A 21,142-nucleotide genomic window follows, 5' to 3' on the forward strand; every position below is an offset into this window, starting at 1 on the left:
TGTGTTAATACATCACAATGTTACTCTGTACCCCGTAAAAATATACCACTATAATATGTCAATTTGCAATTTTTTAAACTGCAATAAAAATAAAACAAACTGGAGATAGGGAGGCTGGGTGGAGCAAGTGTAGCACTCTGCCCTCAGTGGAGCCCATATGCCCAACCAGCGGGGCAGAGGCCCATCTGGACCACAGGCCACACAGCACACACCTGTAGCACACGGCTCATCCATTGGAAGCTGTCCTCCTCAGAGGCATCGGGCCGCTGCTCGGCTACCAGGACAACACGGTCATCACGCAGCACGGTCACGGAGAACACAGCGATCCTGCAAGGAGAGACAGCAAAAATGGCCAGGCAGCAGGAGCTCAAGCGAGACACAGATACCTTCTTGGCTTCAAAATAGAATATGCAGAATATATTAACATTTAAAATTCAGTCTAACGGATGGTGCTATATATGGTAAATTCACAAAGAATCAGTCTTTCTAACCTAGAGTATGGCTGAAGGAGTTTCAAGTCACAGAAACAGCACTTCAATCCAACAGCCAGGCACACATTTTTAAAAGAAAAGTTTCTTTAATCTAACATCGAGGTACACTACATACTTCTTTGTGCACAAATCTTTGTCTAAAATTCTATTAATTATATTTTTGAATTCATCAGGTTAAATCTCTCACTATAGCTAATCTATTCCTATTTATTGTGATTGGTGCACAGTAGAACCTCATGGCTGACCAGCTCCCTACAGTGACCACCTCCTGATGTTGCCCTAAAGCAGGGGTCCTCAAACTGTGGCCCGTGGGTCACATGAGGCGGTGGGATTGTATTTGTTCCTGTTTTGTTTTTTTACTTCAAAATAAGATATGTGCAGTGTGCATAGGAATGTGTGCATAGTTTTTTATCTAAAAACTATAGCCTGGCCCTCCAACAGTCTGAGGGACAGTGAATTGGCCCCCTGTTTAAAAAGTTTGAGGATGCCTGCCCTAAAGTTTACAGACTAGACATGCACCACATGCATGCTTACCGGTACAGCAGGCCTAGGCCCTTGGGTTGACCACCTCCTGTTGCAGCCCTGTGTCAGCTAAAGACTTCTACTTTATTTGGACTTGTTTGTACTATGTTGCTTTGAAAATTTCAGCACATCCTCCTTTTTCTTGTGTTCCTCTTTTCTTCTTCTACACTGAGTTGATCTCTACGCTATCCCTCATCTCCAGCAGAGCCATCATCCTAGTGAATCTACTGTGCTAACTCTGGGCCATTACAGACAGACCTCTCCCTGGCTCTTTGCTAGTGCACACATACCCACATCCCCCACAGGCACACACCCCCGTGCACACATCCTCCATGCACCCATACCTACACCTCCCCTGCATACACACACCAACACACACACATCCCCCACATGCACACATATCTCCCACATACACACACATCCCCATCTCCACCACATGCACACACACATTCTTTAAACAGACTTCACCCGCTATCGAGTTTTCCTTACTTTCGTATACTGCATTACACTTCTTGAAATTATTTCTCTTAAGTACCATGACTATGTTTCGGACTAGATCTTTTTGTTACAAAACCAGTGATATTTATATGTCTGAAAAAATTTTTCAATTACTGTGCAATCTGTATGACTATAACACTGAGCTAAACTTTACTGCACTGTCGTCATGCACAGCCCCACTGTGGGGCAGACTGAGGTGTTCTGCTTGACTGCTCTGTTGTGCACTGTGAATGCTGATAAACTTGACATGCCATGGGGCCCTCAGTGGACTTGTCCCCATACAGAGAACTTCCATCTCCTGCTTCCTCAGACTTTCCCTTCTCACCCCCAGCCCACCCACAAACCTGCTGTCTGGATGCCCCCTTCTCTCCTGCCTCTCAACTCATTCTCTTAAGATTCCTATTTATTTACTTCTACAGTAGTTCCTTAATCCAACTTTCTACCTTTCAAATTTGTTCTCCAGCTGTATCCATCCTATTTATCCCATCTGTTGTGTTCCTTATCTAAATAATCACTTTGTTAGGACTTCTTGATCTTACTTCATGTTGCTAATATTCTTGGCCCTGGGCCACACCCCGCACATCCCTCCATGTCCACATGCGCACCCACACAGGCTGCCCACTGATCTCCCTCAGAGGGTACCTCATGTACTTGCCACCCAACCTCTGAGGGTTTTCTTTAGGACTGCCCTAGGGGGCTATAGCCCATGGTGACTTCCCTCACAGGTACCCTAACTTGAGTAGGGAGCATCCCCTTGAGAAGAATAACATTTTGAAAGGGAGCTGAGTGGAACAGACCAATTAGAAGAGATTCCTCCAGTACAAAGAACTCAGGAGCAGAAACAGGGATGAAATTCTCCTCCTGGCTGCTATGCCCTATGGCACAGGCCCAGAGGTCCATTTATTTGCTCAAAGGACATGAAACTCTCTACGGTCCTTGCTTAACACATGCAGAAAAGCAGAATTGATTTTTATTCCAGGAGCACGGTAGGGTACTGTGTATGTCTCACTAAACTTTAGTAGAAAAAAGAATCGACCTTTCGTGATTTCACAGAGAAAACAGCGCTTCTCTGTTTTAACCACATTTCTAAGGGTATCAGGAGATGGGACCCATTTCTCTTCTGTCACTGATCACATTTCTTCTTTTGGTTGATCTGTCCCAGGACCCTGTGCACAACTGCACGTTTAAATCTTATTTTCTTCAGGAATTGAATAAATTCTTTGGACAGGGATGATGTTAACTTTGGTATCACTGTTGCAAATGCTTTTCTTTTCTTTTTTTTTTTTTTTTTAAGACAGAGTCTCACTATGTCGCCCCTGACAGAGTGTCGTGGCGTCACAGCTCACAGCAACCTTAAACTCTAGGGCTTAAGTGCTTCTTCTGCCTCAGCCTCCTAAGTAGCTGGGACTACAGGTGCCCACCACAATGCCCGGCTATTTTTTTGTTGTAGTTGTCATAGTTGTTTTGTCAGGCCCAGGCTGGGTTTGAACCCGCCAGCCCAGGTGTTTGTGGCTGGTGCCCTAGAACCACTGAGCTACAGGTGCTGAGCCTATTTTTGTTTTGTTTTGTTTTTTTTTTTGCAGTTTTTGGCTGGGGCTGGGTTTGAACCCGCCACCTCCGGCATATGGGGCCGGCGCTCTACTCCTTTGAGCCACAGGCATCGCCTCTATTTTTCTTTTTCTTTCTTTTTTTTTTTTTTTTCTTTTTCTTTATGAGTTTTTCTGATGTACAGAAATTTCTAGGTTCTCTGAATTCAAATTTGCTGTGCATGTCCTTCCACAGCAGACAGCCTTCTCAAATTTTCAGTAGAGAAGGATCTAAATCCACAGTGCAGGGACCCGTAGCACATCACCTGCCTCTGTAGACAAACTTCATGGGTTCTACAGCCAGCGCAGTGGCCACGACGTCATCTGCGTTATGTCTGCGAACTCCAACAATCATCAGCCCATCCAGCTTGCCCACGACGAAGACCAGGTTATCCTGAGGGCGAGGGTGGTGGTCAGTGCTCAGTCCACAAGGACAGGTGCTGACACTGTGGTCAGGCCGCACTGCAAGGAGCTGACAGCATAGGAATGCTGAGTACTATTCAGACAGAGCCCACCAAGGGCCATGCACCCAGTAAAAAGTTACACCTACCGTGGGGTAAGCCATGTGGGAACAGGGGGACTGTGAGGACAGCCAGGGAGGTTGTTACCATAAGAGAAGCTCAGAGGGGCACCTTAAGCCATGACTGAGGTTTGAAAAGGACTGAGAACTCCTGTGCCAAAGGACATGTCAGGACTGTGGAGGGCTGCAACACTCTGGCAGGCACTGTCCTAGGCACTGCCGGACACTAATGTCAGTAGCCCCCTCCCCCCTGGAGTTGTGACAACCAAAAATATCTCCAGAAGTTGACACATGTCCTCTGGAGGGTTGGGAGGTAAGATTTCTCAGCTGAGAACCATTAGGACCAAAATGTCATAAACAGAAGTACAGCAGAACCTCTATAGCTGACCACCTCCCCACACTGACCACCTCGAGTTGACCTAATTTTTACATGTCTCACTCTACTCCTTTGAGCCACAGGCATGTCCATGACAGCACAGGAGGCCTAGCTCTTACAGTGACCTCCTCAGTATGTTGCCCGGTTTGTAGTCCCTTGGGTCACCTTACAGAGGTCCTTTAGACATCCAAATGGTAAAGAATTATCCCCAAGTACCTAACAGCCCATATAAAGAACAAAACATTATCATCCATCCCCAGGACACTGCTTAGGACCTATGTGAGTTGTGGCTGGTCCACAGATGTGGACGGCCCTACATACAGGTGAGGCAATGGGCGAGGAGATCATGACTGGCTGAGTCCACAAGAGGTCAGGGACATCCCAGCTGTCCTCTCATGCAATGAGGCATCCCTTGTTCACTCCCTCCACCCCCGCCTGCCAGCCCTGGTGAGAGAGGATGTACTCACAGGCCCAATGAAGCCCAGCAGCCCCGTCCTGGTGAAAGGCCTGTCAGAGACGGGCACTCCTCCTGCAGTGACCGGGACAGTCTGCAGAGCGGGGGGCACCATCAGGCTGTGGAAGTCAACCCATGTTTCCAGAGAGGGGAGGAAGCCACCCCAGACCCAGAGGCCCTAAGCTCACACGGCCCAGGCCTGCTTCTTGGATAGCTGCTCCGTGAGCTCCAAGGCAAGATACAAGCATCCTTATCTCTATGTTCCCCATATCTGACCTTGCCAGCCTTACCCTGAACTGCGTGTGCCCCAACAATGCAAACACAGAAGAGGCTGCTTTCCCTGGGGCCACCTTGAGCGTCCTCCTGTTGGCCAGAGGCAGCAGGTGACACCCACATGCCCTTCTCCTGCTCAGGACTGTAGGAAGTAGGCTGGCTCACAGCGTTCAGCCCACCAGCCCTGCCCACCCTCTGGTGGCTATATTGCCACAGCCCCTGAAGGCCTGTGTGAAAGACCCTGTTCCCAAGGACTCGGCTCCCTTCATAGCATCCTGCACACCTGGGCCCAGTCAATGCTCAGGGGACTTAATTTTAACACAGGAGTAAGAAAAAGTACAAACCTCAAATACATTCTTTGTGATTCCAAGCAGTCCATAGTACGCTGTGCCAGTTGTACTGGAATTGACACATATTTCTCCAACTTCATCAGTTTTACAAAGATAAGGGGTGCCTTCCACCTTCACAACACATACATTAGCTAAAAAGAGGAAAAAAAGCCTCAAAATCATAAACAAGGAATACACTTAAGTGACTCACAAAGATCAACTTGCTACTGTCTTTGCACTTATGGGAACAGGACATTATCTGTGGTATGTGCAGGATGCTCCCATGGTAAGTTTTATAACAATGGATAATACACATGCTACCTAGTCATAAGTTTTTATCTTTTATATATATTAATATTTTTATAACCAATATGAAGTGATTAAAACTACAATTTTCATGTAATAAACCAAGCTGACAAAACACTCCATCTCAGAGACACAATCTGTGGCACCACCCTCTCAAATCCATGTGGGTGTAGGTGCAGTCTGACGTGGCACCTGGGGTCACCACCTCTCCATGCTTCCCCTCCAGTGGGGACCTTGCCTGTCTACTTCCTGGCCACAGGGGACCAGAGGCATGGAGGAGCCTCAAAAACAGCTTTGCACAAAAGCACAAGACACACATTTGAATGTGCTGGGGTCACGTCATGAAACTTGGGTACTCAGTGACCAGTTAGGAACTGCCTTGCTATGCCTCCTCTTGAGTTTTTACTAATACCTATCATCTCCAAAGACAGCAAGCAAGAAAAAAGTGGAGAACGATCACTTCTTTGTTTTGTTCACACAGATCAGAGGAAAGACACTGCAGGGGAATGCTTGGGCCCTTGCTAGCGGGGAGGACGCTGCTTATCTGTGTCTTACATCCAGGCAGGATTTGGTGCCTTAAGGAGCTCACAGGCAAGCACAGTGATGGATCACAAACCAAAAATCCACTTGATGTTGTGGCAAACACGAATACCATGTGGCCCATGCAGCAGAGATTGTACAACTACTGAAGATAAGATGCCACCAGGAGTCACTGTGTTGGTCAGCCTGCCAACTAGGAGCACAGCCAGGGGTTCTGGAGGATCACGGACAAGAGAGGCCCACCTACAGGAGCACTACATGCAACTAGGGGGTCACTGCACACACCCAGGGGACACACCCCCAAGATCACTGCAGATCCACACACCCGGGGGAGCCCTGCGTGCATGTCCTGTCCTGTCCTAATCTTTGCTTTACCAATAAAAGAAAATGGCACAACCGAGAATGTTTCTGCAAATTTTCACCAATGTTTGTTAGGGTTTCCTGTACTTTCCTTATAATAAAAATAAGTAAGACCCATTCATCACTATTTGTGAAAATGTCTAACCCACAGGATAAAGCATTCTCTAACACTGATGAGTCCATTTCTGGGTAGAAGTATAGGAATAAATGATATCATTGATATTATTAATAATAAAAAGTAGATCTAGAAACAAAAGTTTAAAATCTCCAGTCTTGTTCAAAGAGACCACAACTTCTGTGCACACACAGGGGTCAGCATCACTTGGTCCCAAGCTCCAGGTTAGGGGTTGGCCAGACTGCCCACCTGAGGGAGACAGCTGCAGACATGAGAACTATGTGGTGCCAGCAACCTGTGACACATCCCTGGTAGCACTGGGAATACATTCTAGACAGAAATGGGACCTGCCTTGAGAAGTCACTAGGAAGGAACAAAACTGTTCCATGGGGAGGAGAGAAAGCCAGACAATTGGTAGCCTCAGACTGCGTGAGAGTGCCTCATCATGCTGTTACCAAGTCCTCCTGTCCTCACGAGACTTTGTGCCTGCATGAAGATTGATTGCTCCGTCACCCTCTCTTCACCGCACTGCCACGGGACCAGCAAGGGAAACCGCCAGGGAAACCTGCTGTGACATTCAGACCCATGGGGCCAAATTCTGCAGGAGGGTTTACAAGGGCCTTTCTGAAACTCAGAGGAATTGCCAGGAAGCTTCTGCATCAGGCCCCTATCACAACATATACTTGCTACAACTTACTTAGATAACCTAATTAAGTTATTTATCATCTTCCTCATCAATGCCCACTTTGTGGGGTTGCAGTGGGGCTCATGCATGTCGAAGCATGAAGACTGTGCAGTGAGCTATTATCACATGTGCCCCAACGCCAGAGAACCCCCAGTCAGTTTCACAGCCATGAACCTTACATTTTGGTTCATCCTTAAACTTAATACAAAGAGAAGAAAAGACTGAAAAAAAATTTTACAAATTAAAACCCCAATTCACATTGAAAAGGGTTTTTGAGAAAGCGTTTATTCCTGCATTTGCTTCTAGAGCACTACCATGAAGCTGGAGCAGTTATGACCTGTTTGGTTATGCTGCCAGGTCACAGGACATGCACGCTGGTTCAGTCCCTCACCTCCAGGCATCACCTGACCGACGTCCTGAACAGTGAGGACTGACAACTTCTCCTCAGTATCGACTCTGATCACACCGTAGCTTAGACCATTCATTGACAGGACAGCTTTCCTTGGAGGGGGTCCTCCCAGATCAGGTGGCCTAGAAAACAAAACTAACACAAAGTTAGCAGGGGAGGAATATGATTCCAGGACAGAGGAGACCAAAGTCCTGCTCCATGTGACAGTCTAAGGAAACTGCATGTTCTAAAGATGCTCACACAATGTGTCTAAACCATGGCCCCTATGCAATGTGACACTGACACTACTCTCATCAGGAGGCAGCCTGTGACTACAGAGTAAGTGATGCTATGAGACTTCCAAGGCAAGTCAAGAAAGGTGACTCAGTTTCTACTCAGCTGTCTTGGGACAATTACCTGTAGCCCTTGGCAGCCAGTAAGAAGAAAGACTATTGGGGACACCACGCTGCAAGGAAGTTTGGACTAGGCTGCTCTGAGGGACTGGGAGGAGCCCCACAGTTGTATAGCCCTCTACCAGTTTAGTTCAGACACCACCTCACATAAACCAGAACCTTCCCCAACTCCCAATCTACAACACCTGAGAGACAATATAATAAGACTGCAGTTTTAAGCCATTGAGTGTGGGAGAGATCTGTTGTGCAGCAAAAGTAACTGAACACTGAGCAACAAAGGTCAGCGCTGTCTCTAGCAAGAAAGAGCTACAGTGGCCAAGACCAGGTGCAGGTGCTCATGCCTATAACCTCAGCACTTTTAGGAGTCCCAGGCTCCCAGGAAGATTGCATGAGGCCAGGAGTTCAAAACCAGCCTCGGCAACAGAAAAAAATTGTACTATCATCAAAAAAATTTATCATACAAAAAAGGAATGAAGAATAATTTAAGTTGTGAAGGAAACTATTTTTATGCTAAGTCATTAAAAATTTAGTTACTTAGGGCGGCGCCTGTGGCTCAGTCGGTAAGGCGCAGGCCCCATATACCGAGGGTGGCGGGTTCAAACATGGCCCCGGCTGAACTGCAACCAAAAAATAGCTGGGCGTTGTGGCGGGCGCCTGTAGTCCCAGCTACTCGGGAGGCTGAGGCAAGAGAATCGCTTAAGCCCAGGAGTTGGAGGTTGCTGTGAGCTGTGTGATGCTACGGCACTCTACTGAGGGCCATAAAGTGAGACTCTGTCTCTACAAAAAAAAAAAAATTTAGTTACTTAATACCTGCATATATGTAAATATAGCAGAACTTCCATAGCTGACCACCTGCCTGTATTGACCACCTCCTTGTCATAGACCAGACACATACCACATGTGTATATTGACCACCTCTGTATGTTGACCAGTTTGTTATAGTCCTTGAGTGGCCAACTTACGGAGGTGCTACTGTGTATACTATTTATGAACTAACGATGTGGTATAAGACTACAACTTTCTACCAAACCTTTAAAGAAGAACTAGTACCTATATTACTAATCCTCTTCCAAAATATAGAAAAAGAAGGAATATTACCCAACACATTCTATGAAGCAAACATCACCTTGATCCCTAAACCAGGGAAAGACCCAACAAGAAAAGAAAATTACAGACCAATATCACTAATGAATACTGATGCAAAAATATTCAATAAGATCCTAACAAACAGAATCCAACAACACATCAAAAAAATTATACACCATGACCAAGTGGAATTTATCCCAGGGTCTCAAGGCTGGTTCAATATACGTAAATCTATAAATGTAATTCAGCACATGAACAAACTAAAAAATAAAGACCATATGATTCTCTCAATTGATGCAGAAAAAGCTTTTGATAATATCCAGCATCGCTTCATGATCAGAACACTTAAGAAAATTGGTATAGAAGGAACATTTCTTAAACTAATAGAGGCCATCTACAGCAAACCCATAGCCAATATTGTATTGAATGGAGTTAAATTGAAATCATTTCCACTTAGATTAGGAACCAGGCAAGGTTGCCCATTGTCTCCATTGCTCTTTAACATTGTAATAGAAGTTTTAGCCATTGAGGGTGGCGCCTGTGGCTCAAAGGGGTAGGGCGCCAGCCCCATATGTTGGAGGTGGTGGGTTCAAGCCCAGCCCCGGCCAAACACTGCAAAAAAAAGAAGTTTTAGCCATTGTAATTAGGGAAGAAAAGGCAATCAAGGGTATCCACATAGGGTCCGAAGAGATCAAACTTTTACTCTTCGCAGATGATATGATCGTATATCTGGAAAACACTAAGGATTCTACTACAAAATTTTTAGACGTGATCAAGGAATACAGCAATGTCTCAAGCTACAAAATCAACACCCATAAATCTGTAGCCTTTCTATATACCAGCCTTTCTATATACCAGCCATGTACTTTATCTAACAAAGGACGTAAAAGATCTCTATAAAGAGAACTATGAAACTTTAAGAAAAGAAATAGCTGAAGATGTTAACAAATGGAAAAACATACTATGCTCATGGCTGAGAAGAATCAACATTGTTAAAATGTCTATACTACCCAAAGCAATATATAATTTTAATGCAATTCCTATTAAAGCTCCATTGTCATATTGTAAAGATCTTGAAAAAATACTTCGTTTTATACGGAATCAGAAAAAAACTCGAATAGCCAAAACATTACTCAGAAATAAAAACAAAGCAGGAGGAATCACGCTACCAGACCTGAGACTGTACTATAAATCGATAGTGATCAAAACAGGATGGTACTGGCACAAAAACAGAGAAGTAGATGTCTGGAAATCCAGCTACTTACTGTCATTTGATCTTTGACAAGCCAGTTAAAAACATCCAGTGGGGAAAAGATTCCCTATTTAACAAATGGTGCTGGGTTAACTGGCTGGTGATCTGTAAAGGACTGAAACTGGACCCACACCTTTCACCATTAACTTTCACCAAGACAGACTCTCACTGGATAAAAGATTTAAACTTAAGACATGAAACTATAAAAATACTTGAAAAAAGTACAGGGAAAACTCTTGAAGGAATCGGCCTGGGTGAATATTTTATGAGAAGGACTCCCCAGGCAATTGAAGCAGTATCAAAAATACATTACTGGGACCTGATCAAACTAAAAAGCTTCTGCACAGCCAAGAAGCAGAGGAGAAAATATTTGCAGGTTATATACCTCCGATAAAGGTTTAATAACCAGAATCCACAGAGAACTCAAACATATTACCAAGAAAAGAAAAAGTGATCCCATCTCAGGGTGGGCAAACGACTTGAAGAGAAACTTCTCTAAAGAAGACAGACGCACGATCTACAAACACATGAAAAAAAGCTCATCATCCTTAATCATCAGAGAAATGCAAATCAAAACTACTTTGAGATTATCACCTAACTCCAGTAAGAGTAGCCCACATAACAAAATCCCAAAACCAGAGATGTTGGCGTGGATGTGGAGAAAAGGGCACACTTCTACACTGCTAGTGGGAATGCACACTAATACGTTCCTTTTGGAAGGATGTTTGGAGAATACTTAGAGATCTAAAAATAGACCTGCCATTCAATCCTGTAATTCCTTTACTAGGTATATACCCAGAAGACCAAAAATCACAATATGATAAAGACATCTGTAGCAGAATGTTTATTGCAGCCCAATTCATAATTGTTAAGTCATGGAAGAAACCCAAGTGCCCATCGACCCATGAATGGACTAGCAAATTGTGGTACATGTATACCATGGAATAGTATGCAGCCTTAAAGAAAGATGGAGACTTTACCTTTTTCATGTTTACATGGATGGAGCTGGAACATATTCTTCTTAGCAAAGTATCTCAGGAATGGAAGAAAAAGTATCCAATGTATTCAGTTCTACTATGAAGCTAATTTATAGCTTTCATATGAAGGCGATAACCCAACTATAGCACAAGAATATGGAGAAAGGGCCAAGGGAGGGAAAGGGAGGGAGGAGGTTAGGGTGGAGAGAGGGTAATGGCTGGGGTCACACCTATGGTGCATCTTAGAATGGGTACAAGTGAAACCTACTAAATGCGGAATACGAATACAATAACCAAGAAAATGCCATGAAGGCTACACGTTGAACAGTTTGATGAGAATATTCCAAATTGTATATGAAACCAGCACATTGTACCCCTTGACTGCACTAATGTACACAGCTATGATTTAACAATTAAAAAAAAAGACTATAACTGAGATTATAACAGTCGAATTGAGGGTAGGAAATGAGCACAGAAGCCGCCCTCAACTGTAAGCACACTGACTCCACCCCAGATGGTGCTGCGGCGGGCAGGTGAAAGATCAGCAGAGCAAGCACAGTGAACAGAGGGGCCCAGGCCCGGCCACGGCCTGAGGTGCAAAAGGAATACAGGGAAGGCCATAAGCCTAGTGCCCACATACAAGGACAGCTCAGGAAAGTCAGGTGGCCTCTCAACATCACCCTCAAGACTGAACTACATGACAGAGGAAAACACAGCCATAAGAACAGCAGGGGCCTTCTCAGGGGCAGGGGCTGGGCACAGGTTAGGTGCTTCTTTGGGCAAGTCAACAGTTCCCCATGGACAGATCCATGGCTGATAGGAACTGCTTGGAATGAGGACCAGTCCCTGGGTCATGACTTTACTACAGCTAAGGATGTGATGACCAGGCCTTTGTGATTAGGGAAGAGGCTCTTAGGAAAATAACAGGCAGACGTAACAGCAAGAATTCAGAATCTGGGTGGCACACTGTGGCTCAATGAGTAGGGCGCTGGCACCATATACCAAGGGTAGCAGGTTCAAACCTGGCCCAGCCAAACTGCAACCAAAAAATAGCTGGGCGTTGTGGCGGGTGCCTATGGTCCTAGCTACTTGGGAGGCTGAGGCAAGAGAATCACCTAAGCCCAAGAGCTGGAGGTTGTTGTGAGCTGTGAAACCACAGCACTCTACTGAAGGGGACAAAGTGAGACTCTGTCTCTAAAAAAATAAAAAAGAATCCAGAACCACCCAACTCCCAGCACGAATCCAGGCTTGCGAGGAGCATGGGGTCAGAGGAGCAGCACAGAAATGGTGGGGTGAAGGGAGTACACCCACAACTGCAGTGCCGCAGACACTGGGGGCCCCTGGCACCCACACAGCAGTGCTATATAGACACTGAGGGCCCTAGTACCCACACAGCAGTGCCGCACAGACACTGAAAGCCCCGGCACCCACACAGTGGTGCCACAAAGAAACAGGGGCACCTACACAACAGTGCCACACAGACACTGGGGCCCCTGTTACCCACACAGCAGTGCCGCACAGACACAGGGTCCCAGCGCCCACAAAGCAGTGCCGCACAGACATGGGGGGGGGCAGCAACTACAGAGCAGTGCCTCACAGATACTAGGGGCCCCGGCACCCACACAACAGTGCCTCCTAGACACGGAGGCCCCCAACACTCACACAGCACTGCTGCAGGGCTCTTGCTGTGCACAAAGAGTAGTAAGCTCGGGGCCATGGGCAACTCAGATGTACATGGAAGACTAAGTTATGGGCTCACAGGACAGAGCAAGGAATGAGGTTACCTGCGGATGGCAACTGTCAGTGCCTCAGGAGAGCTGGCACAAGGACAGATGACCTCTGGCCTCAGACCTCTGGACTGGAAGACGTTGAGGAAAGCATCACAGGAGGATATCGACCCTGCTTGAAGCAACAAGAGTGGAGCCAGAGGTGACTGGAAGGCAGCAGGACATGGCACACCAGGGATGGTCACTAGTGCCCAGGAGCAGAGGATGCACATGCTAACCCACCAGTCCATTTTGTGTGTCAGCTCCAACCTACTGGGAGATCACTGCTATATCACAGAGAGGCTGGGACTGTTTCAACAAAACACACATGACACATTTTCAAGTTGCCTGCAAGTCAGAGGCTGGAAATCTAACCTTGTGTTTCTTACTGAGTCCAACTCACTGCCAGCCCTACTCTTCCCTGCCTGCTCCTGGACTAGTCTGGAAGGAAGAGCCTCCTTGTGTTTCATGTCCTGGGGATAGCAGAGTCTGCCAAGTGGCTGAGAGGTGTCCCATCATGGCCAGGTTAGGGCACTGTGTGCCCCGTGGTGCAGTGAATTTGGCTCCAAAGAGCTCAGAACTGTACCATCTGCATAACCGGCTGCAGGGGCAGCCTCTGTGCTCTGGCCCCAAGCTGCCCCCCTTCTCCCAGATGTCCCCTTCCCTGGGGAGCCACCTGTCACAGTCAGGGGTGTCAAGCCTCAGCAGCCAGCCCTGCAGATGTGTATACTCAGCTCTAAGGAGACTCTGTATGCTTGGAACTCAAGCCTCCACAGCCCGGTGCCCATGGGGACCTAGCTTTCTCCAACTTCCTGTTTCCCACAAGAGCAAGGGCCTCAGACTCTGTGTTCTTCGGGGAAGAGGGAGAAACAAAATAGCTACAGACTGCCTATGCTGAGGGACACACAGAGGCCCAATGGCCAGCCGCACGGTGGGGCGCAGTCACTGGGAAGGGCTGTTGGAGGAGGCAAATGCTGTGACCCCACTGCAGGGACCAGCCAAATGGCCAGGGCCAGGCAAAGTGCCGAGGGCCAGGTAAGCATGGCACTGCAGAGATGTGAGCAGCACGTAGGACTCAGGGGCAGGCCCTGTTTGGCCAGTGTAGACAAAGGGACTGGGGAGCTCTGGAGGTGCTGGAAAGTGGGGTGCTCACATGAAATGGGATACACAGGCATACATGGGGACATGGGCACTGGCGGAGATAAGGAGGAGATAAGATGAAGGCCAGGTCCAGGGTGGTTTCCAGCACAAACTTCAACCTAGGCTTAGCAAACACCACTGAGGCCCTGAGGGTGGGTCAGCCCTGGACAGTCCTGGGCTCCAGGAGGCTCACAGTTGCAGCCTCCAAACAAGCAGTTATACCCAGATCACTCCGGGTGCCTAGGGTATCCTTGGGAACCCCTGTAAAGGACATGGGATGAATGGCTGGGGCCAGAAGCAAGACAGGTAGAGGCAACAGCACACAGGCAGGAAGCTTGGCATAGGGTCCAAAGAGAAGCAGGGATTCTGATTTCTTAGGGAAGGTGATTCTCATTAAAGGATTGACTTCTGTCAATTATGATAAAATTGCTCTTAGAGTTAGTAAGCATGCACGAGACATGCCAGCAAATTATCCACAAGATGTTCTGTGTCACAGAACATTACAGGTTATTTGTGAACTCATACAACAGTGGGGGTGAAAACACCTCCATTTTGCTTCTCAACATGTTCTATTTCAGCAGGTTGCCTCGGCCACCTGGTGAGTCGCAGTTTGCAAGAGGGGATACCATGTGGGCTGTGCCTTGGTCACGTGGGCTTACTCACAGGGGTTAGCGCCATCGGCCACAATTAGCATTCGCAGTGAGCTGAGGCTGACATCCCTCTGACCCCTCTGTGCCAGGAGAGACCAGTGCATGTCTCGGGACTTCACCAGCGCAGCCTGGGCTACAGAGACAGGAGTAGAGATGCTGCAGTGTCACGGTAGTGGCCAGCACCCTTGTGCAGACCAACACACATACCCTGCTCCCATGTGGCAGTGCACAGCACGGGGTACATAGATTCACATCCCAGGCCACAGGCTCTCTCCTGCCCCCAAACCATTTTCCTTAAAAGTCAACTTTGAGGTATAACTTAGAAAAAATTCAGATCCATTTCAACATTATTTTTTTCCCCAGAAGCTCTATATTGCTCTTTTCCTATCTGCCCATTTCGTCTAATATTGTCCCTCCCTGAGTTGTTGGCACTGAGTTGACAAGCTGTTATCACAGCCTGCTGTGTGGTGAAGCTTCCAGGCTGCAAGGTGGGAGGACTCCAGCATCCTAATAGGTAGACTCAGCCTGGCCTGTGGTGCCAGGTGAATCCCCCTAGACTTCAGTTTTCCTCCATTAAAAAAAAAAAAAAAGAAAAAAACAGCTATCACCACCAGGCGGCTTTGAAGCAGAGCACAGGATCAGCCACAGGCAGAACCAGTCAACAGCACAGCCAGGGCCTCAGGGGCTGCTGAAGTAGCTCTTGAGCTCCACAGGGTATGACGGGCCCTGAACCACCAGGTGGCCACATCTCACCTCATCTGCCCTGGACTGTACCAAGCCCCTGACAATCTACAAGGCTGTGCCCCCAGGAAGAGGCAAGGCCTCAATTACCCGCCCCCCCTCCACTCCCCGCCACCAATGCCTAAAACACATTAGCCCCAGCCCAGGCAGGAGGAAGGCAATTCCTGGAGCTCCTTAGCCCACACCTGTAGTTCCACAAGTCAGCTTCATTTTTTTTCTTAATCACCGAAGATCAGTTCAAAGGTAGTTCTCTGAAGAATCATGAGCCCAGTTTGAGTGGCATTTCCGTTACCTTTATAGGAACACACTTTCTGAATCCAGGAGAGGGGGTTGACCTTCATCAGTGCATAGGGGATGTTGACCACATGCATCCTGTTCAGGACACTCTGCCAGAGAGAGAGACCTGCTCAGAGACTAGCAGGACTGAGCCACTCAAGGAAAAGCAAAAAAAGCCCAGGTATTCTCACAACAATACTCAGGCACAGGCGTGGGCTCAGTTCTTGCACGAAACACTAGCAATCTCTTGTTCCAACAATTAGTCATTAGCAAACAACACTCACTGTTAACACTCCATGCCAGAGACCAGCATCTCTTTTGAAATCCAGCACATTTGTTAATGTTTCAGCTGAAAGTAGACAAAGAAGGTTAAACTGCTGAACAACCATGTGCTTTTCTAGAGAAATTCTGAGTACATCACTGACATGTACGAGTTTTAGGGAACAGAAGCATTTCTAAATACCAGGCACCAATTAATCAATAATTAATTGGTTATTCAAATTATTAGAAACATGTAAAAGTAGAAGGTCATACAACTCTGGACTGAAACAGAGAATCACACTGTGATCACTAATCTGAAGTACGAATGTCACATACTTGGGAAGCTGTACACATCACCATTGTTCCCATCTCTTCAAGTGAGGAGACAGGTGAGGAGCTGTCCTAGATATCCTCACTCCTTAGCCTCACAGACAGGCACTCCCATCCCCAGAGGCCAGAACCTGGCATCCTGGGGCTGGAGGTTTGTGCAGAGGTGTGTTATGTTCCCAAAGGCTCCCGGCCTAGCCTGGGCTGTGGCAGACCTGCCTTCCCACTGAAGGCACTGCAGCTCCCAGCTGCACCCACTGACAGAGACCCCAGGGAACAGGAGGTTTGACTGCTATGCCAGCAAATGCTGCTGCATCACCTGGACAAGGTCACTCTAAATATCTCTCTGGTAGCTCAAGAACCCAGTTCTAGGAGACTATGTGAGATCAGCACTGGATTGAAGAAAACCATGGGACATGATTTGATGGATCTAACCCTTTAAAAAATATTAGAAGTCCTTAAAACTGCAATCATTTTCCAGTCTCCACTAAAATCTTTAGCTGTACCCTCATGTTACCCCTTGCTTTTAATTGTATTTTAAATATTTAAACATAACCATTCAATTTCACTTCCAAGTTTTATTCAGTTCAGTACTGCACTGTAAGAAAACTACTTTAGTAGTCCTCAACTATTATTGTGTTTGGGTCTATCACTCTGATTAGCTTTAATATTTGCTTTATATACCTTGTTGTTCCCATGTTGAGGACATATATATATATATATATATATATTCACAATTGCTAAATCCTCTTGCTAAATTGATCCTTTTACCATTATATAATGATGTAATTAAAAAAAATCCTTAGGTCCATTTTTACAGTTTTAAAAATAACATTTCTCACGTTGTACCCCATAAATACATATAATTATTATCTACCAATTTAAAATAATATTTTATACGAAAAATTATTTTAAAATATCTGATATTTAACAGTAAATCAGGGACTACCTGTAAATTACCAAGAGATAATCTATGACCATAAAGATTCCACTTGTATATTTACATGCATGATAGCTTAAGTCAAAACTAGTCATAGAAAACAACAATAGAAAAATAAGAGTGCTTTCTATTTTTTTAAACACAAATACCCTGTCCCTCAGCATGTCACAGATTGAGCCAGCCCAGCTAGTACTGTGCACAGACTGAGTGGTGGGTACACTGGTCTGTACTCCAGGAAAACAATATGCACGAGAGGGTACTGAAGACGATCAGCACCAGGCAGCCCAGACTCTGCCAAGAGAGGGGGTCCAGCATAACCAGAGACCTCATGACCATGTTGGGGATGGGTACATGGCCTAACCTGGTATGGCTGGGGTTAAAGGGCAAAGGCTCAACCCAGGGGTGGCTCTGACAGGCATAGTGACAGCTGCATGATGAGATCTGTCAGGTCCCTGTGCAAGGCCAGAAGTGCCACTGCCCCTGCCCCAAGAGCCCTTACCTTCTGAGTACCCGCACGCCTGGGTCAGAGCCCGGCACTGTGCCAGCAGGGATGCGTGGGACACGGTGACACCCACTGTGCTGCCTTCTTTGCTGGTTTTATACTGAAAGATTTCAAGGAAAAAAACATCTTGTGGTATTTCTAGAGGTCATACCAGACAGAATGGAGGCTGATGGAATGTTTAGAAACAGCAGCATAAAGCATTGGGTGTAGTGGCTAATGCCTGCAGTCCCAGCTGTTTTGAGAGGCTGAGGCAGCAGCATCGCTTGAGCCTGGCATTGAAGGCCAGCCTGGGCAATAAAGTGAGACCTCCATCTTTATAAAAAAATTAAGGAAGTGGCCGGTGTCTCCCATTTGCTAACCCCAGGTCCTGACCCATGAAAGGACACTCTGCACATGGTTGTGGCTCTCTCTGGCAGGGGCCCAAGAGCAATGGTACACATGGCTCCATCACAATGGTTTGTACCCTGGGGGCCAGCTGGGGAGAATCAGGTGAAAGTGAGACTGGAAAGGGTCTGTGCAAGGTTTTACATGATACTTTATATTGTATTTCTGGGCCAGAGATGAAACAATGAGAAGTTAGCCTTAAGTTCTAAAAAACAATAGCTTATGTGCTCTTGAAACAACAAGGCCCAAACCTCTGGTGTATGCCTTCTTGTGTTCCGAGTCAGGAGTGGCAATTACCTCAATGTAGGCGGTTCCAGCCCCTGTGTCTTGGGCCAGAGGGTGCCAGTCCTTGGGGGGTTTGGCTAGATGCTTCCCGTCAATCACCAGCCAGGACAGGGGGGGCCAACCTGTGAACAGGCAGATAGGAAAACACTGCAGTGTCAGAGGGTCTGGGCTCCCCACACACAGAGCCTGCACCTCCAATGCCCAACTACCCACTGAGTGACTAAGGAGCTCACGATTCAGTCTCGCTTTATTTTATTCACTTTAAAAAAGTACAGCAGGCCATAACAGACTGCAAAGGTAGGGGAACCCAATCAGATGAAAATAAGATTCACCAATGCCTTGAACAAAGGCATTCACCAATGCTTTTATCACTTTTGATAAAAACCCTGCAGTCTCCCTATGGTTTAATTTCTGGAACAGCACATGGGGGGAATGGGCAGCCTAACAAAGACCACATCAGAACACTGGTGCTCTTTCCACAGAGGCCTCACCTTTGAAAGTCGCTACATCTCCTGTCTGTGCCTTGGGCAGGCCTTTCTGACAAGCATCTGTGGTCAGGGCCAAGGTGACTCCACAGCTGCCCAGCAGAAACCCAACCTGCTGGCTCCCTGCATCCTGTGGAGAACACAACAGCAGCTGAGGACAGCAGCCCCAGACCCTCAGGACTCCAGGCCATGCAAAGAATACAGCCTTTTTCCCACACCTCATAAAACTTCTAGAATAATTCACTCCTGTTTTGGCATATATGATAGGTTCATGGAAATAGTTCATGAAAATATGAATTATTTTTAAATTTGAAAAATATTTTTAGTTTGTTTTTGTAGTGAAATATAAAGTTCTACATAATAGGCTAATTTCTCAAAGATTTTTTTTTTTTTTGAGAGTCTCATTTTGTCACCCTCGGTAGAGTGCTGAGGCGTCACAGCTCACAGTAACCTCTAACTCTTAGGCTTAAGATATTCTCTTGCCTCAGCCTCCCAAGTAGCTGGGACTATAGGCGCCTGCCACAACGGCCGGATGTTTTTTGTTGTTGTTGTTGTTGCAGTTGTCATTGTTTAGCTGGCTCAGGCCAGGTTCAAACCCACCAGCCTCAGTGTATGTGGCTGGCACCATAAACACTGAGCCAAGGGCACTGAGTTTCAAAGTTTATTCTTATAAGTAACATTTAGAAGCATTTTAATAAACTCTAAAAATAACTGCATTGAAATTTCTATTGAATCATGTTTGAAATTTACAAATTAATCTTGGGGGCCTGACCTTTAACAATATTATTAATCATTTCTTTTTTTTTTTTTGTTACAGTTTGGCCGGGGCTGGGTTTGAACCCGCCACCCTCGGCATATGGGGCCGGCGCCCTATTCACTGAGCCACAGGCGCCGCCCTTATTAATCATTTCTACACAGAAATACGTGTTTTCTTCTGGCCAAATCTTCAATTACATAGGTCCCTCAGCAAAGTTTTGTCATTTCCTTCATATGAGTCTGACAAATCTCCAGTTTTTTCCTAAGAATCACTGAATTAAAAGACCTGTTCATCCTCTGAAATATACTGGTTTTGTCTGCAAACTTTACTATTGGGATGTTTGCATATTTGTGGATAATGTTCACATTAACAACTGCCTGAACACTGGAATAGGATGACAGAAAACTAACTTTGTAAAACATGTCTAGTCTTACTCATAAACTGTATCTTTTCAATAATCTGAAAATCTAATCCAATATTTATCTCAGATAATAGCTACCTAGAACATTGGTAAGTTCCCAGTTAGTTTTTGGTAACAAAAACTGCTTTCTGTCATGTAAGTGAACAGAAATACAAGAGGATTTCTGTTTATTCAAAACAGTGAACTATACTATCACTGTAATGGTATTATATTTATCCCTAAGAAATGCATATCATTATCAACAAACACACGGTTTTCAGGAAAAGTTTAACAAAATCCTATTGAATCACAAATTCTATTCATTAGAAGAAAAAAACGCCTATCATTTTTGTTGAGAAATTCAAACAGAGTTTGAATTGAATTTGCCAGAGCAACTCTGAGTGACAAGGGTGTAGCATGGCCTCATCACCACCAAAGTTGTTCCAAGTGCCCCTTGCCAACAACACAGGACAGTATCTGCAGACAGCGCTGGCCTTCCTGCCATCATCTTCCTCTTCTTGTCAAAACAGCTACTTGCTTCCAGCCACATTGAGAGAAGCTTGAGTAAAGGGGAAGCTACACACCACTGACAGTGACGACACACACATGCAGGCTCAGCCCCAGCTTCGCTACCTTTCTTGTTAATGGCACTTCTATAGGGACGGGAACCAGCTCTGCCAGGAGACACCCATAAAAGGCAACCATGAACATCACAGGGTCGCTGTTCGGGAACACGAGCGCCACCTGCAACGGTACAAAGAAAAACATGAAATCTGCTTGGGAATAGTTGAGTCTTCTTAATATTTATAGATGTAACTATAGATTAGATGGAACTCAGACATTTTAGATTCTCTTATAGTTTTCCAAATTTAGTTCAGAAAATTTAATTTTGGAATTAACTCTTGGTTACATTTCCTTATTCATGTCATTTTTAATAAATAGTTTTTAGGTTGAGGTCTTTATTACACATGTAACAAAATAATTTTAAACTTCTGGGTTTAAAGTCCACTAGGCCAGGTCTGGCTGTGGGGTCGAGATCCAATTCCCACCCACAACA

At 45.9% G+C, this 21,142-nt stretch overlaps 1 protein-coding gene across 8 annotated transcripts in view; it reads right to left on the reverse strand.

Moving 5' to 3' along the window:
- The window catches only part of DIP2A (disco interacting protein 2 homolog A), a 117,777-nt gene that overhangs the window by 25,313 nt on the left and 71,322 nt on the right, over positions 1–21,142 (reverse strand). For 6 of the 8 annotated variants that reach the window (XM_053564670.1, XM_053564667.1, XM_053564665.1 and 3 more), the window contains 13 exons: positions 20,719–20,829; positions 18,935–19,058; positions 18,456–18,565; positions 17,772–17,874; positions 16,029–16,093; positions 15,761–15,854; positions 14,741–14,860; positions 12,956–13,073; positions 7,447–7,586; positions 5,065–5,201; positions 4,461–4,541; positions 3,364–3,491; positions 213–327 (listed from right to left, as the gene is read on the reverse strand). In XM_053564670.1, coding sequence (XP_053420645.1) covers positions 213–327; positions 3,364–3,491; positions 4,461–4,541; positions 5,065–5,201; positions 7,447–7,586; positions 12,956–13,073; positions 14,741–14,860; positions 15,761–15,854; positions 16,029–16,093; positions 17,772–17,874; positions 18,456–18,565; positions 18,935–19,058; positions 20,719–20,829 — 1,446 coding nt within the window. The remainder of the gene's footprint in view (positions 1–212; positions 328–3,363; positions 3,492–4,460; positions 4,542–5,064; positions 5,202–7,446; positions 7,587–12,955; positions 13,074–14,740; positions 14,861–15,760; positions 15,855–16,028; positions 16,094–17,771; positions 17,875–18,455; positions 18,566–18,934; positions 19,059–20,718; positions 20,830–21,142) is intronic. The other 2 variants (XM_053564669.1, XM_053564666.1) reach the window with 1 other exon arrangement.

Source organism: Nycticebus coucang, chromosome 16 (genome assembly GCF_027406575.1).
Source record: "Nycticebus coucang isolate mNycCou1 chromosome 16, mNycCou1.pri, whole genome shotgun sequence".
NCBI lineage: Eukaryota > Metazoa > Chordata > Mammalia > Primates > Lorisidae > Nycticebus > Nycticebus coucang.